The sequence below is a fragment of the Artemia franciscana genome, chromosome 9 (assembly GCF_032884065.1).
Source record: "Artemia franciscana chromosome 9, ASM3288406v1, whole genome shotgun sequence".
Lineage (NCBI taxonomy): Eukaryota > Metazoa > Arthropoda > Branchiopoda > Anostraca > Artemiidae > Artemia > Artemia franciscana.
In genome coordinates, this window is record NC_088871.1 from 34,322,036 (window position 1) to 34,337,677 (window position 15,642).

At 37.0% G+C, this 15,642-nt stretch overlaps 1 protein-coding gene across 8 annotated transcripts in view; it reads left to right on the forward strand.

Annotated features, from left to right (window-relative positions):
• Positions 1 to 15,642, forward strand: part of LOC136031315 (phosphatidylinositol 4-phosphate 5-kinase type-1 alpha-like) — a 103,351-nt gene that overhangs the window by 53,418 nt on the left and 34,291 nt on the right. For all 8 annotated transcript variants that reach the window (XM_065710784.1, XM_065710785.1, XM_065710789.1 and 5 more), the window contains exons 3-5: positions 3,632 to 3,801; positions 6,791 to 7,039; positions 11,753 to 12,070. In XM_065710784.1, the coding sequence (XP_065566856.1) occupies positions 3,632 to 3,801; positions 6,791 to 7,039; positions 11,753 to 12,070 (737 nt within the window). The remainder of the gene's footprint in view (positions 1 to 3,631; positions 3,802 to 6,790; positions 7,040 to 11,752; positions 12,071 to 15,642) is intronic.

Consider the following 15,642-nt stretch of genomic DNA (forward strand, 5'->3'; position numbering starts at 1 on the left):
AATCAGAATAAAAATAAGATTATTTTATTTGTGCATTGTAATCAAAGTCTTCTTTTTAGAGTTCTGGTTCTTATTGACGAAGACTGCTCTTTACTTAAATTGTGTGTGTTTTATTTTTGTTTAACATGGTTTAGAGAATTATAAGCTCTCTGAAGGTATGTATCCATTGAAATATTTCTTGAGGAATGGGGGCGGATCTTTAATGTTGAAAAAATATTTTAGGGTTATAATCATCACGTTTTAGGTAATTCTCCCGTTTTTCATGTTTTAGATACCCCGTTCCCCTGCAAAAAAGGTCCGTCGAGACCTCTCCCTAATTGTTGATGAGTAAATATATACTATTTACACTAATTATAACTGATTGCGAATCAAAAATTAATTATAATTAATTGTGGAAGTCTCAAAGGAATCATGATAACTTGAAGCTTAAAAATATTTGTCTATAGTAAATGCTTATTTTGTATGACTCTATATGTCTTTTGGGAAGTAAATGCTACTGTATGACACTATTATCTCTACAACAAGGACACTATGTAAGTAGCTTTTTGGTTATTTTAAATTGATTGTTTGTCTCAGAATTTTTATTCAATAGTATTTTGGCCCTCTTCGATTGCAAAATATTGTGCGTACCACAGAATAGAAGAATCACCACTTTGCTATAATGCAATGTATTCTGTTATTTTGAAAGGGCACTAAAATTCAAAGTTCCTTTCGAATGGGCTCTTTTGAAATGTTCTATCGCCTCTGGTTCAATACAATCACGCATCCAACACTCCTTATATTGCAAAAAAATGACGTTTTGAATTTTTGTACAGTGGTACTTGGAACCTCAACTTTAGGACCTTCATATATGCTGAAAATGATGGGCTAAATTACATCAAGAATGTCCACATTTTTTTCTAGCTTGAATTCCCACAAACTACCACACTGACAAGAGAAAGGTGTTCTAAATTTTACAAATTGCCACAGATCTGTCAAAAATTAATGACCATCCTTTACCCTAACCGCTCCCCGCATATTTTTTCTCTTCCAACGAGGACAAAATTGCTACGACCGGCCATTAGCGGAAACAAATCCTTATTAGATTAACCTTAATAAAATGATCCTGTCTCCAAGCTGAAATCGATCATTTTCATATGCATATTGTTATCAGAATCGCTTTTTTAGTGTAAGTTCTTAGTGGCATAGTTGGTCTTTACTTACAGGCTGTAACTGCCGATTCCTACTAGTGATGTACAGGATACCCTCAAAGAAAAACAAAACTTGAATTTATCTTTTATGGAAACAAGTCCATATGTTTTTTTTCATGACATTCAGAAGATCTCCAACATCGAATTTAAGAATCCTTTAGTTTGAGGATGCTCTTGAATAGCCTCAAATCATACAGAGCAGAGCACAATTTTGAGAGCCATTTCAATTTAGAACCTACCACACTAAAATAAAATTCGCTCCAAATCTTGAACTTTAAAAATGTATTACTTTAATGCTACAAAAGTCAAAATAATTCTAACCATCTTTTGTACGGCGGAAGGAGAGGAAATCTGCGCCTTTCCCATCCTCTGGAAGATCTTTGCTCCTTTTGCCAGTATTTCATTATTAAGAAGAATTGGTTAACATTTGAGCTTGTTATTGTATCAAATTTCTAAGCAGTGAATTAAAACAAAATTGTTTCCCTCTCAGGCAGAGTCGATGAAATGTCCTTATATACTCATAGTAAATTTTTCTCTAGTTTCTGTTAAAACCTATCAACCTATTTTAATAGATGTTTCGATTACAAGAGCTTAAGCTCTCTCCCCTATTCTTCACTAAGGTAGGATTGGCTCTGAACTCTAAAAGAGCAAAGTAGAATACTAGCTCTAACTTTCATGAAGTATGATTTCACCTTAAAAACACTTCTGATAGATATAATGATGACAAAAACGAAGGAACCTCCTCAGTTTCTCTATGTAGATATAGGATTATATGCAAACACAAAAAGGTATGGCTGTGATCCTTCTTCTGTTTGGCTGTGATCTGACGACCCTTCTGGTAGATGCCTAACAACAAGAATTTAGGGACTTCTTTCCCTTACCTTGTCCTTCAAGTCTTGCTGAGATCCTTGAACCCGATGTTGTAGATGTTCTGGTACCTTTCATTTAGTATTCCTCCGCCCTGTCCCATCCCCCAAAGAGGTGAATACAGTCCTACACTCCTAAAGGCATTGCTAGGACATTTCCTCTAACTTCCCACTATGATTGGTCAAGATCTGACTGCCCATCAAGATCTGGTTGTTCCAATGAGTGAAATTTAGACTCATCAAACGGAGGTAAGCAGAAATGTAAAAAAAAAAAAACAAAAAAATATTTGTTGCACCATGTCTTATCTATATATATATATAAATAAGTTGTCTGTGTGTGTGTGTGTGTGTGTGTCGAGTGACGTCATGTTTGTGTGTCGACTGACGTCATGTTTGTTGATTGACGAAATTACACACCGGGACAGTTGATTGACGAAATTACACACCGGGACATCGGGACACAAATGACGACTGGGACATAGGGAATATAAATGACGACCGGGACACTCAAAGAGAAAGCGACCGGGACACAAGGAATGTTCGATTAGCAATCACCATCAACAAAGCACCGGGACACGAATGACGACAGTGACACAGGGAATATAAATGACGACCAGGACACTCAAAGAGAAATTACAGACTGGAACACAAATGACGACCGGGACACAGGGAATATAAATGACGGCCTCGACACTCAAAGAGAAATTACAGACTGGGAAACCGGGACACAAATGACGACCGGAACACAGGGAAACAACAACAACGGGGACGCCGGGGGGCACAGGGGGATATATAAATGATGACAGGGACACAGGGAATGTTCAATTAGCAATCACCATCAACAAAGCTCAAGGGCAATCATTAGAATAATGAGGTATAGATCTGAATACAGATTGTTTTTCCCATGGACAATTATATGTTGCATGTTCAAGAGTCGGTAAACCTGACAATCTATTTATATCCACAGACAATGGGACAGCCAAGAACGTTGTACATTCACAAGTTTTACGTAGTTAAATATATATATATATATCTATCTATATTCACAGGTGGGACACAGGGACACAACTACAATGGTGCGTAACTAATATGGCGCGTAACGACTTGCGCGCGTGGGGGGGGCTTGTGGGGAGGCGAAGCGCCCCCACCAACTAGGTGTTGGGGTGGCGAAAAGCGCCACCCCAACAGCTAGTTTCTTACTAAATTTGATTGATATCTAGCTATCCTTATGGTCGATTAATTTTTCCGGAATATGGAGGTATGATCCAATCTTTCTAAGGGTCGGGAAGGGGATTCCTAAGTTTTTGGCTTTGTCATATGTACAATAAGAGGATATTAGATCCTAATTGAACTTAGCGGAAATTATGAATGTGTCCTAGTTGTACCTTTCTGGTTCCATACTTGATATGTCCGGCTTCTTTAGGAGGAGGTGTTCTCTAAATATCGTCAGCAATTCATAGTGTAACTTGCAAACAATACATAAATACAAAATAAAAGTACTATGAAAGGGGAAATACATCTACCAGTTGCAACAAGTATGAATGATTTTTAATAAATCATTATAAACCATTATAGAAAATGTGGAGCGATTACCAAGAAGTGGAGAGGATAATGCACCAGTTGAAGAAGAACAAGCAGAAGAAGGAGAAGCAGCTGCACATTCAGCGCTTAAACCGTCAGCCACAATCCGAGAAAAAATTGGTCACCGAAGAGTTATGGAAGGTGGCCAAGTCACTTATAAAAAAGTAAGTCCGTTTTTTATGAATGCTAATTTGTTATACAAATCTGTATGCCTAAGAAGATTACTTGCTTAATAATTTTCTGACTAAAATTGTCTGCCTTCGAGTGGTTCCGCACGCAATTACTGATTGAATAGTATGAAAATTAAAGATCTTCTGCCTTGAGGTTTCAAAATAAAAATACACTGAAAATCATGCTATTGTTTAGCTATCCCATGGATAGAATTGTTAAGCTCTCCCTTACGTTCCTACTGTGGTTAAGGTCGAACTCAACAAACTTGAATTGAGAGCTACTATTACATAAAGGTGTACCATGCCCAGAAAGAAAAGACGCATGAGAATTGCTCAGTGTATCAGCATGCTTAGTGGCTACAGCATTTTCGGAGCTTGGTTAAATATTCACTCGTGTATCAAGCAATCTGAAATTGCTCCAAATTTATACGTGATTCTATTTATATCAATTTTTCCTGTATATAAGAGACCAATAAGATCTGTATATGACAGATCAATAAAGAGATGTTTGCCGCATGGCAAACCCGTCTGGTAGATCTTCTGAAGACAAAAAACCTCTTCTCCTCCCCTTCAATTTCGTTGAGATCCAACAAAATGATTTTATGGTTGTCCTGAAGACAATGTTTTAGGATCCCTTTTCAACTCTCCTTCCAGGTGAAATGCAAAGAGATGAATCAAGCCCTTATCCGCAAAAGGCATAAATGCTCTTACTTCCCGCCAAGTTTGGTCAAGATCTGGCTTTTTTGTAGGAAGCCTTTTAGCAAGGCTTTTAGTAAGCCCATCAGAAAGCCTTTTAGTAGGCTTTCTGATGACAAGAATCTACTAATTTCCTATTGTTCTTGCATTTTAAATTCTCAGTTGTCTTTGTAGAAGTCGACAGTTTTTTCATTTTTTGAATGAACTATGATAATATCTCTTAAGAGTTGAAGTAGTTTCTATATTAAGTAATTCAATTTTGTTTGACCAATTTCCACTGATGTTTAAAAATTCGTTCATTTCTGAGTGGGAGTATATAAAGTGGCCACCGAACTTGGCATAAGATTACGTATTCGAAGAAATATAAACTCTTTTTATTGTAATAATAATTTATTATGCTATTATCTCTCCCCTCCCCTCTTGGTACCTGCAAAAGAAATTCATGCCCCAGGAGCAATTTAAGAAAGAGAGAGAAAATACTCAAGCATGACAGTAACACAGAATCAAGCTATGGGCATATTGCACTTTGAATCCTTGGATGATTTCGCTTCAAACTAGGTACAACTTGCCTAATTTTCTGCGAAAAGATTGGAAGTAGGAAGAATGGGTTGGAAAGGGTTGCCACTGATGCACTTTGCCTCTTTAATCATACAAATTGAAAAACCTCACGTGATTCTGGTTTAAAAAAAGAAGCTAATACTTGAAGCATGCCAGGCGGGTGGGGAAGAGGTGAAGAAACTACCAAGAGTTAATTCTTACTTTTAGCTGGTTTTTATAACCAAAAAGGTTAAAGCTCGATTTTGAGCAGACCGATTATTTGATTTTTTCCAGCGTATACCAATACAAAGAAGTTATTAACCTCTCAAAATTTTAAGCAATGATGTACCTCCACTGCAAATTTTGTACAAAAAATTGATGAAATATATATTCATTGGCTCTTTAAAGAGCGTTGATCATCCTAAAGAAGAAAACTCTTAGATCAAAAGCTAATTTTCTTTCTGTGGGCCAACTTTCTAATTTGAATACACTACGATTAAGAAAGGAGGAATGGAGAACCTTCAATTCCTTTAATAATGAAGGAACTATTAAAGTTTAGAAAGTGCATGCCATACCTTACTATGCCACAGTCTCAACCAAGAAAATAAATTACTTTAAAGTACTTAAAGATGACTCGCAAAAAAATATGGCAGCACTTTAGGACCTGTAGGAAGTGCTTGTTTTTGGATATCTACACTTGTCCATTTATTATTGGTCGTAAGATATTGTAGTAACAGGGCCAGGAGAATTCCTAAGGACAATCAGGACTTAAACCTAACATCAATTTGAAAGCGCTGCCTGCTTTGCATTCCTGCTTTAGTGCAGAAGTATGGATATGAAAAACAGTTTCAGCTATTCCTATATGAAACAGAATATAGAGCCTAATTCTCCTGGGCTCTAGCTTAAGGTTAAGGGGAAACCATAATTTTTGCTCCAGGTAAGAATTATGCGTAACTTCCCAAAATGGAATTTTATTGTCGTAAATTTTGCCTGTGGCTGCTCTATTTGTAAAAGTGGCAGTGAAAGCCTCGCTATTTTCTCAAAATAAGCATTGATCGGCGGCATAAAAAAAAAACACAGGACAAAACCAAAGTTTTGCCCACTTTGAATTAAACCAACATCAATAGTTGCTTTAGCAGATTTCTAATCCCTCTCAGACTAGGATGTCCACATACATTGTGTTGACTGGGGACTGCAAGGGTTTTTTCAGGGGGAGCAAAGTTTTAAAGATTTTTAAGGAGGAGCAAGGCTAAAGGTATTTTTTGTCAGATGAAGGCATTTTCTTAATTATTTTGTTTGGTAATTCTAATAGAAAAGGTTTTCCTTTTGGACCCATTTTTCCTTAATTTTCGATATTCCTCAGCGTTGGAGCACACTGAGGGTCATGTTTGAAAGGAGTTTTATAGAGGTTGTAAGTTTATATTTAGAGCAATATTTTTCTTTTTTTTTTCTTTTTCTTTTTTGAGAAGTTCGCCTGTCCCAACGTAATATAATGATTCCATAAGAACTGAAAAACACCGGATTGGGTTGAAGAGCTATTGAAAGCTTTAACTTTGTTTTTGAAACAAATAGTGGCCGTGTTTTTCACTTAGAAAAATAAATGAAAAATTGATTCACAGTTAGGCTTAAGGACATAATGAAACGATCTTTAATATTTTCTGAAAGAGTTATTGGAACGAACATGAATTGATTTCATTGGTGCATTGTTGTTTTATGGAGTCTGATAAAAAAAATTCCCCCTTCACTCTAGATTCAGTCGTCGCAAATTACTGGCTCCATTCAATTGGGGATTCACCAAGCGGTCGGAGGGCTCGCATCCAAGCCAGAGAGGGACCTGTTAATGCACGATTTTTATGCCGTTGAAACTATTTATTTCCCACAAGAAGGTTCTGGCAACACGCTTCGGCATGATTACTCGCCGTTTACATTTAAAACGTATGCTCCTATAGCATTTCGATATTTTAGAGATTTATTTGGGATTCAACCCAGTGATTACTTGGTAAGTCAAACAACATTTTATTTTCTATGATCTTATTTCTCCCCTTTTTTTCCTCTCAATTGTTAATCCATGTAAATGCAAGTTTAATCTACAGTTTGAAAGCATCTTTTTGAGTGAGCATTAAAATAATGTATCTAAAATTATAGTTGTATATAATAGGGATGGAGGCTGTTCCCTCTCTGTAGTCGGGAAGTTACAAGTGAATGATGATGGTGTTAATAATAACGCATGAGTGATGAATTATCATTAACAGTTATTTGACAAGTATATAATCGACTTCTTTTTATTAATGTCAACTAATCCAACCCCAGTTATTCTGGAAAACAAAACTATTAGGGATTAGGAAATATAACCTGTTTTAGTTCTGTTTTTTAGACTAATATAAACAGAAAAAAAAACAGCTGAGAAAAAAACAGATATCTCTTTTCGAAATAGAGATAGACGTTTTTATGGCACTTGGTATTAACCAAATGACATATAGTAATCGCAAATTCTGTCGGTCTGTCCCGGTTTTGCTACTTTAGGCACTTCCCGGTAAGCTAGGAGATGAAATTTGGCAGTTGAAAATTGCCACTTAATAATCTTTGAACCTTCAGCAACTCACAAGGAAGAGAATGTTATTCCACACAAAGGGAGGACCTATCGCTTTTGAATTATGCTGATGATATTCTTAATTTGAGTAGAACCCTGGCTTTAATAGAGAAGAATTTTGCAAGTTTAAGTGAGGAGTATAACAATATTGGTCTAAAATTCAATCCGAGTAAGAGTGAATGTATTAAGTTTAATTCTAAACGACCAGGTTCTGATTGTACCACAGTCACTTTGGGTGATTCTGATATCGAACTTTCGTCATCCCTAACTTATCTGGGTTTACCCCTCGGTACTGACCTGAAAAAGTACGTGTGCAGGGCTACTTGGGCATTTCAGCCCGAAGGCTAGAACAACTTATGGACTACTAGTTAATGCTAAAACACGTTACAGTAAGAATGTTTTGGCTAGACTCTATGACGCTTACACAATCCCTCATGTCCTAGCCCTAGCTCCTTTTTTGAAGCTATTTACCATGACTGACTTACGGATTTATTACAAGTATGCAAAGTATCTTCTAAGTCTTCCTCTTTGGGCTCGTAACCGCAAAGTTACGCAATTATATGGTGTTACTGATCCATTTGTGGCTGTGGACCAACGACGTGCCGAATTTGTTTCATCTCTAGACCGTAGCCACTCATATTATTGTGTGTTTATCATAATCTTATTTTTGTTTTCTCTTTTTTTCCCTTTACTCCATATGGGTACTTTTGTGTCATTATATATGGGTCAATAAAATTATTGATTGTGATTTTGAAAATGACTTTCAAAATCAAATCTAATGCTACAATTGGTCTCTGACGCCTTGATTTAAAACTAAAACGCCAAGTACAAACGGTTTATCATCCTGAATAGTCACAAAATCAGCCTTAAAATTTTCCGCTCGAAGGTAGCTCCTCACTCTTGCTTGGCTATATGTGATAATTTTCCTTAATAAACAAATATTAAATGGATGTAAATCTGATTAATTTCGCTCTTTACACAACGAATGACAGGTAGTCTGAAACAAACAAGCAAAAAAGTAAATAATGGCTGATATTCCTAAGTTCTATAACTTTTTAAAATGTGTTGCGTTAAAACTAAAAAAAAAATTGTGCTTTGAATTATCCCTGAACAAAAGATCTTGCAGACATAGCTTTTTCAAAATAGAGTCGCCGTATTTTGCCAGCATGTTTGTTAGGGTGTCTTAAAAAAAGGATTCTTTCTCCAAAATTGCTGCTCAAGCAATCCACCAGAAGAACACTTTAAAAAAGTATTGTTCAGGAGTCTACCCTTTTAAAGGTGCTATCTAGGACTAGAGACGAACCTTTCGTGGTTCTGAATTAGGGGGCTCGAGGTTTATCGTTCGCATTATTGTAAGCAGCATCCGCAATGCTGAACAAAGGAGATAGAAGCAGAGCGTGCGTATTTTTTTCAAAGATGCTTCGTAAACGTAGCGTAAGCGTGGCTGGCCAAGGGGGGCAGGTCTACTGAAGTGCTGACCAAATGTAGTCGGGTGAACCGTACATATGAATGAAGGGGGTTTTAAAGTGTAGCATGAGCTTTATCGTCTAAAGGGACCCCGATTCATGTGGAGTCGAAAGAGGTGCGATATGCCTGTTCTTTCAAATCTGGGTATGGGGAGAGTTTTTAGGGGATAGGCCCAAGAACCTCACTTTGGAACCATCAGTCATACAGATTAAAATCCTTGTATGACTGATTTCAGCAGCATGAATAATATCCACCTTTATTTTAAAATTTATTTATGAAATCTCTGTCTTATATGAACCTTTTATAAGATAAGATAAGATATTTATTTCAAAAAAATCACTATCACAAGCCCTCAAAGGGCCCAATTCGGACTTCGGAGTCGACTAATAAAACAAACAAAGCAAAAAACACAAAGCTAATAATAATAAATAATCAAATTATGAGTCAAAAAAATAAATAAAAAAATATACAAGTCAGAAAAAAAAGGAAAGGGGACAAAAGTGTCCAGAGTGTCCAGGGACAAATGAGGATCTGAAGATGTTTCAAGTTACCCTTCAGCCAGTTTTGACTCTTAAAAAGGTTTAGAACTAAGAACTTTTTATCGATTGTTCCCTTCCCCAAATTTCTAGGATCACTTCTATATATAGTGACAACATGGAAAATGTAGACGATAAATCGATCTAAAAAGTCAGTGGTGTTGCATTTATCATGAAAATGTGTCTATGAAGCATATGTTTTACATGGGCTTTTTGAGGTTTTACCTCTTGGACTGCCCCTATTGTGTATCCTTTTCCCTTGAGGCACTGTTTTCCCGACATTTTGACCATTTATTTTCCATGGTAATCCTCAAGCTTTGATCTAACGCCACGAGGGAAGGGAGAAGTTGCTGTTCAATCAGTTTTGGTCCTCAAAACAAGCTTTAAAAACTTAATTTTCCGTTGAAAGAGTTTTCCCCCAAATTTCTAGGAATCTCTTCCAAATGATGAAGCCAGAAAAGAAGTGAAACATATTCTCCTCGCTAAGCCATTGCTATTGTGCTGACTAGGATTGACTATGATGTTACTCAGATTTTTTTTTTGTTTCAAACGTTCATACAACATTTTTGTTAACAATCTGGCGGACTACCGAAAAGCATTCGACCTTATCAAACACAAGACTGCATCAACTAATCTGAAAGAAATGGGAGCTAAAACACAAATACTACTATTAGTAAGAGAATTTTTACAAGGGAGACGGCAATCAGTTTGCCCTTTGTTTGTAGAAGATACCTGCTCTGAGTGGTCAGAATTAACCTGTGGATGCCCCCAAGGAACAAAATTAGCTGCTCTTTTATTTCTTGCCGTTATCAACCCTATCCTTGCAGAATTTGAAGAGCGTTTCAAGTTTGTTGATGACTTATCTGCACTTCTCAAATATATAGTAGAAAATGCAGTGACAAAGCAGCAGTATGACCCGACTTTCTTCACAGACTTCATCAACCAGTGTAAGTCGAATAGTCTACAAGTGAATGAACAGAAATCAAAAGTTTTACGTTTTAATCCACTCAAGCGAGATATCACTATCCCAGATGCTCTGTTTCCAATTGTTTCCTCTGCAACAATCCTAGGCGTAACATTTACAAGTGACTGCTCGTTTAAGCTGCATGTAGACAATATTGTGCACAAAGGTCACTTCAATCCAGAGTTTAACAAGTATGCGCAGGTTAGGCTTCTCTGATCGTCAGCTCCTTCTGGCGTATACAACCTACATCAGGCTTTTCCTCGAGTATTGCTGTCCTGCTTGGGGTCCCCAAACTCAGAACATAGCTTACATGACAGATGAACTAGAACATGTCCAAAAACGCGCTACTAGAATAATACTAGGACCCAGGTTCAGCAGCTACGAAAGTGCCCTTGAGCTCTTGAATTTGCCCACCTTATTCGACCGAAGACATGAGCTGATAATGAAATCTGGGAAATCACTATTAACAAACGAGAAACACCGATCCATACTTCCACCATCCGCATCAATCAGCAGATATACTAGGCATTACAACAAACTAGAACCAGTCAAGTGCCGTACGAACAGATTCGCAAACTCCTTTGTACCATATTTTGTAAGAGCATTTAACAAGTGTTAATTGTAATTTTGTGATTGTAAAAATAGCATAATTTAGCGTTCATTTTTGAGTGCTACGATAGCTATTTAAATAAACGAATACGAATACGAAAAAAAGTATTTAGCTTTGCCTTAAAAAATGGAATTTAGCTGTTATAATGTTGAAGTAACTGAAACATTTAAACTGCTGTTCTAAAATAATTTTTATTCAAGATGCACTGCTACTACTAACAACTCACCGCAGCACCAAGCCGCCTGAGGCCAACACAGCCACGCACGTCTCTTCTCCATCCCAATCTATTCAAAACATCCCTCTTTACACCCCACCCCCCGGAAATTCTCATTTCCTTTAATCTTTCTTTATGATATCCTATCCCAATCGCAGACGACCTGCTTTCCGTTTAGCCCTAGACAGTTGGCCAAATAGGATAATCTTAGGCAATCTGTCATCCTTCATATGCAAAACGTGCACTAGCCATCTCAACCCCCCTCTCATTATAGCACTAGAAAGTGGGATTGAATTTCTTTTTATATCCCTATTGAATTTATTTATTCTAGGTATCTCTGGCAGATAGACCCTTGAAAGAACTTACAAACCCAGGTGCCAGTGGCAGCATGTTCTTTTTAACTGAAGACGATGAATTCATCATTAAAACCGTACAGCACAAAGAAGGGGAGTTTCTACAAAAACTTTTACCTGGATATTACATGAATTTAGTGCAAAATCCAAGAACCTTACTTCCCAAATTTTTTGGTTTATACTGCTATCAATGTACCTCCAAGAATATCAGACTTTTAGTGATGAATAATTTACTCCCGAGTGACATCCAGATGCATGAGAAGTACGATTTGAAAGGATCTACTTACAAACGAAAGGTATTCATAGAAAAAATCGGATAAATATGCTCATAGAAGCTGTGATGCATCCTCGTCTTGTCGCCATTTTTATGTCACATATTTTAATATGAGTGGGACATTTTAATCTTGGGGATATTTTAATCTTGCTGAAATTTTCTGTAAATAATATTAGCACAGGAGGCTAAGGGAATATTCCCTTGTTTTATTGGTCTGAAAGACCCCCTCTTCACCCGCAATCTTGGGAAATTTGGAAGACCTCGGTCTTAAAATGTTCTGTTCAAAGATATCAGAAGCTCTTCCTATGGATAAATGTTCTATCTAAATAACCTTTCTAAAATTTTTGTTGTTTGACTCGCAGTTACATTATATAATATGCAACGATGAATTACCGACTTTTAATAATATAATCACACTTGATATATCATATTGTTAATCAAGAAGAGAAATGTAATAATTATAAAATACAGCAAGGTATAACCTATGGCTTTTGTATAGAGAGAAGTCTATGGCTTTTATATCTTGGCAAACCTGTGCCTTGCTCAGTTTTTTATTTAAAATAAATAAGTAAAAAACGTAGAAAGTACGTAGAAATGCACAAAAAACGTAAGATATACAATTCGTTATGTATGATCTTGATGTACATACTGAAGGACGAAAACGCAACAGAGTTCAATTGCCAAAGATAACAAGAGCTAAGAGCTCATATGGCATTTGTGACGAGGCAAGAAGAGCTAAGAGCCAAGAGCTCATATGGTATGAGCTCTAACAAAATTCTAAGAATCAATAGATTGATTTAAAAGGAAAATCAGATGCTTAATGCCGGTCAGGATTTAAAATAAGAGCTCTGAGTCACGATTTCCTTCTAAATATCAAAATTCATTAAGAACCGATCACCCACTCGTAAGTTATAAATATCTCATTTTTTCTAAACTAGTCAGACTAAAAGTTTTGGAGATACTAATACGTTCTAATGTCTAAACAACTTCAGTGTACTAACGATTTACCGTCTTCTTATGCTGGGGACTTGATTTTTGGAACTACTGGTTGAAATGTAATTTATGTGAAAATTTAGGCGTTTGGGTTTTGAATCATTTGATTGTTGAGCTGAAATATTATAGAAGTATTTAAAATAGACTAGTAACTCTGGATCATACCTCTGTAAATCTGGATGAGTACCACTTAATATTAGAGCTACAGAAGAGACGTTTAGCATTTCTTGGGATCAATTTAACTACGCTTTCTACAAAAATGCAAAGATTTCTCAAGCTCTGTTTTTCGTTTCTATGCAGTTCAATTTGGTCAAAAGGACCAAAATTGTGTCGTCCTAGATTCACAGCTTCTTGAACCTTGTTACGTAAGCAGGGCTGCCATAAAATCGAAAATCGAGGGAAGGCCCCTATTGGTTCCTTAAATTGATAAAGGTCCCTTAAAAATGATCAAGTCCCCTTTTATTTTATTTTGGTTTAAAGCTCCGTATCCTGAAGTCTACCAATAGCTGTGAGCATACGGTTTTCAGTATTCTTGTTTCGATTGAGATTCTTGGACTCTTTTTTGGATTGTCTAAAAAAGACAAATCTTGTTGTTACATAGGCTACAATGTCTGGACATAGCAGACGGACTATTAACGAAAAGGAGCGACCCCGTTTGCCTCTGGAGTCAATAGGCTAGGAGGCGCCAAGGTTTGGTTGATTTTGTTAATTTACTTAGAAAACTCTTTTCTGGGTGTCACTTTGTTGCACACAAAGGGGGGGGGGGAATAAGAGAATGACTCGAAGTACAAAATAGTAAGAAGGCGGTGTTAAAACCAGGTTTCTTGTGCGATTTTGAGCTTACATACAATTCTTAAACTATTAAATTATTTCTAAGTGTCCGTTCTATTTCAATAAATCTCTCGTAATAGCCTATATATTTCTCTACTAACTTCTTTTCTTTTTTTAAAGTTTAGGGTGTTCAGTTTGAATTTGAATGGGAAAGCACAAATCCTGGGAGACTTGGTTGGAAGAGAAAGACGCAATAATACACAAAATGAAAAAGTGGTTTTGAGCCATTCCGGGAGATCTGTTTTCTTTCTACTCTTCTGTCTACAAAACATCGCTTGTCTGCCATAAGGGCTGCTACGCTTTACTGCAGAACGTCAGAACTGCTTAATATAAGAAAATGTTACCACAAAGCTTACGCCGAATCAGCTTTATCTCTCAGCAGCATCTTCCATGGAGAGCGGCAAAACTGCCCATGCACCTAGGCACTTACGTAGTGTGGGATAAAACGACAGTTGAAGAAATTACATGGGCTCTGAAGATGAATGAGTCTGACTCTTCTGGGAATTCCGTAACCGACAAAACAGGTGTATATGGAAAAATGTTCAAAGATACAGGGTCAAAAACTTTTCCTTCGGGCAAACTAAGTTTGCTTATTTTTTAACCGAAGTTCTTGGACCCTATTTCCCGAACATGACCCTCGATGAAGTCGACTGGAAGCAGTTAAAAGCGTTAACTTTTCTGCATCCCGATGAAGTTTCAAAGCCATTTTATGCTCACAGTTTATTATGTATTGCCAGGAAGTTACCCATCGCGACTTTCGTTGACCCCTGACATGTTATTATTGCCTGTTTAAATTACCCACCAAGACATATTAGTTGACGAGTTTAAGCTAGTCTAGTTATCCGGACTTTGGTCGGAGCCAGGAAGGATCGACGACAAGTGGAACAATGTGATCCAGGGAGGAAAATATCCAAACTTGTTTGAAGTCGTAAAAAAATGCTTTAGCCATCACAGGTCAACATTTAGTGGTTTTTCTCCCTTTCCGGGCGAGTCCTCAGCAAAAAAAGAGCTTCGATGAATGAAAGAACTTTGAATGCAAAACTGTTTGTGGTAGATGAGTGGGGCAGATTTGGAGGACGTGCGCAAAATTTTGCTGTCACTGAAGACTTGATAAAACCGGCCAAATCCGTTAGAAAGAGTTATGATTTCTACCTACAGAAAGAAAAGGCCTTGAAAGAAAAAACTGAGAAAGAGTGGCAGTATTTGGAGGCAAAAGAACGACTGAGAGAGCAGCAACTCGCTAAGCCTCTTTGATAAGACACAATAGAGACTCTCGAAAAATCTCGCAAAGAAAAAAAGGAGCGTTTGGTTCCAAGGAACAGGCACAGACGAGTTACTGAAGGAAACTCATAACCGGCTTAAAAATGGTTCTGAAAAGAAAGACATGGTCAAGATGCATTTAGCGCAGGCTATGACAGATGGGACTCAAAGAACCAGTAGCAGTTGAATCAAAGAAGTAGTTACTGATCACATCTTTGTTCCAGTAGAAGGCACTGCTAAAAATATGGAAACAAATATGTTGTGTGTTCCAGTTATCGTACCCTTGTCTCTTTCATCATATTTTGTATCTGATTTTGTATTCGAAAGTAAAGCGTTCAGAAAAAAAAGAAGGATAAAGCTCCTCCCGTGACATGATGGTTCTCAGGTGGTCGGTTTCTTAATTAACACTTGGCCTCTCATCATGGACAGATGTCTGCAAATGATCATTCCCTTTTTTTCTGAGTCAGGTGTTATTCGCTGTTGTGTCACTGCTTTTTTTTCAAAAGCTTT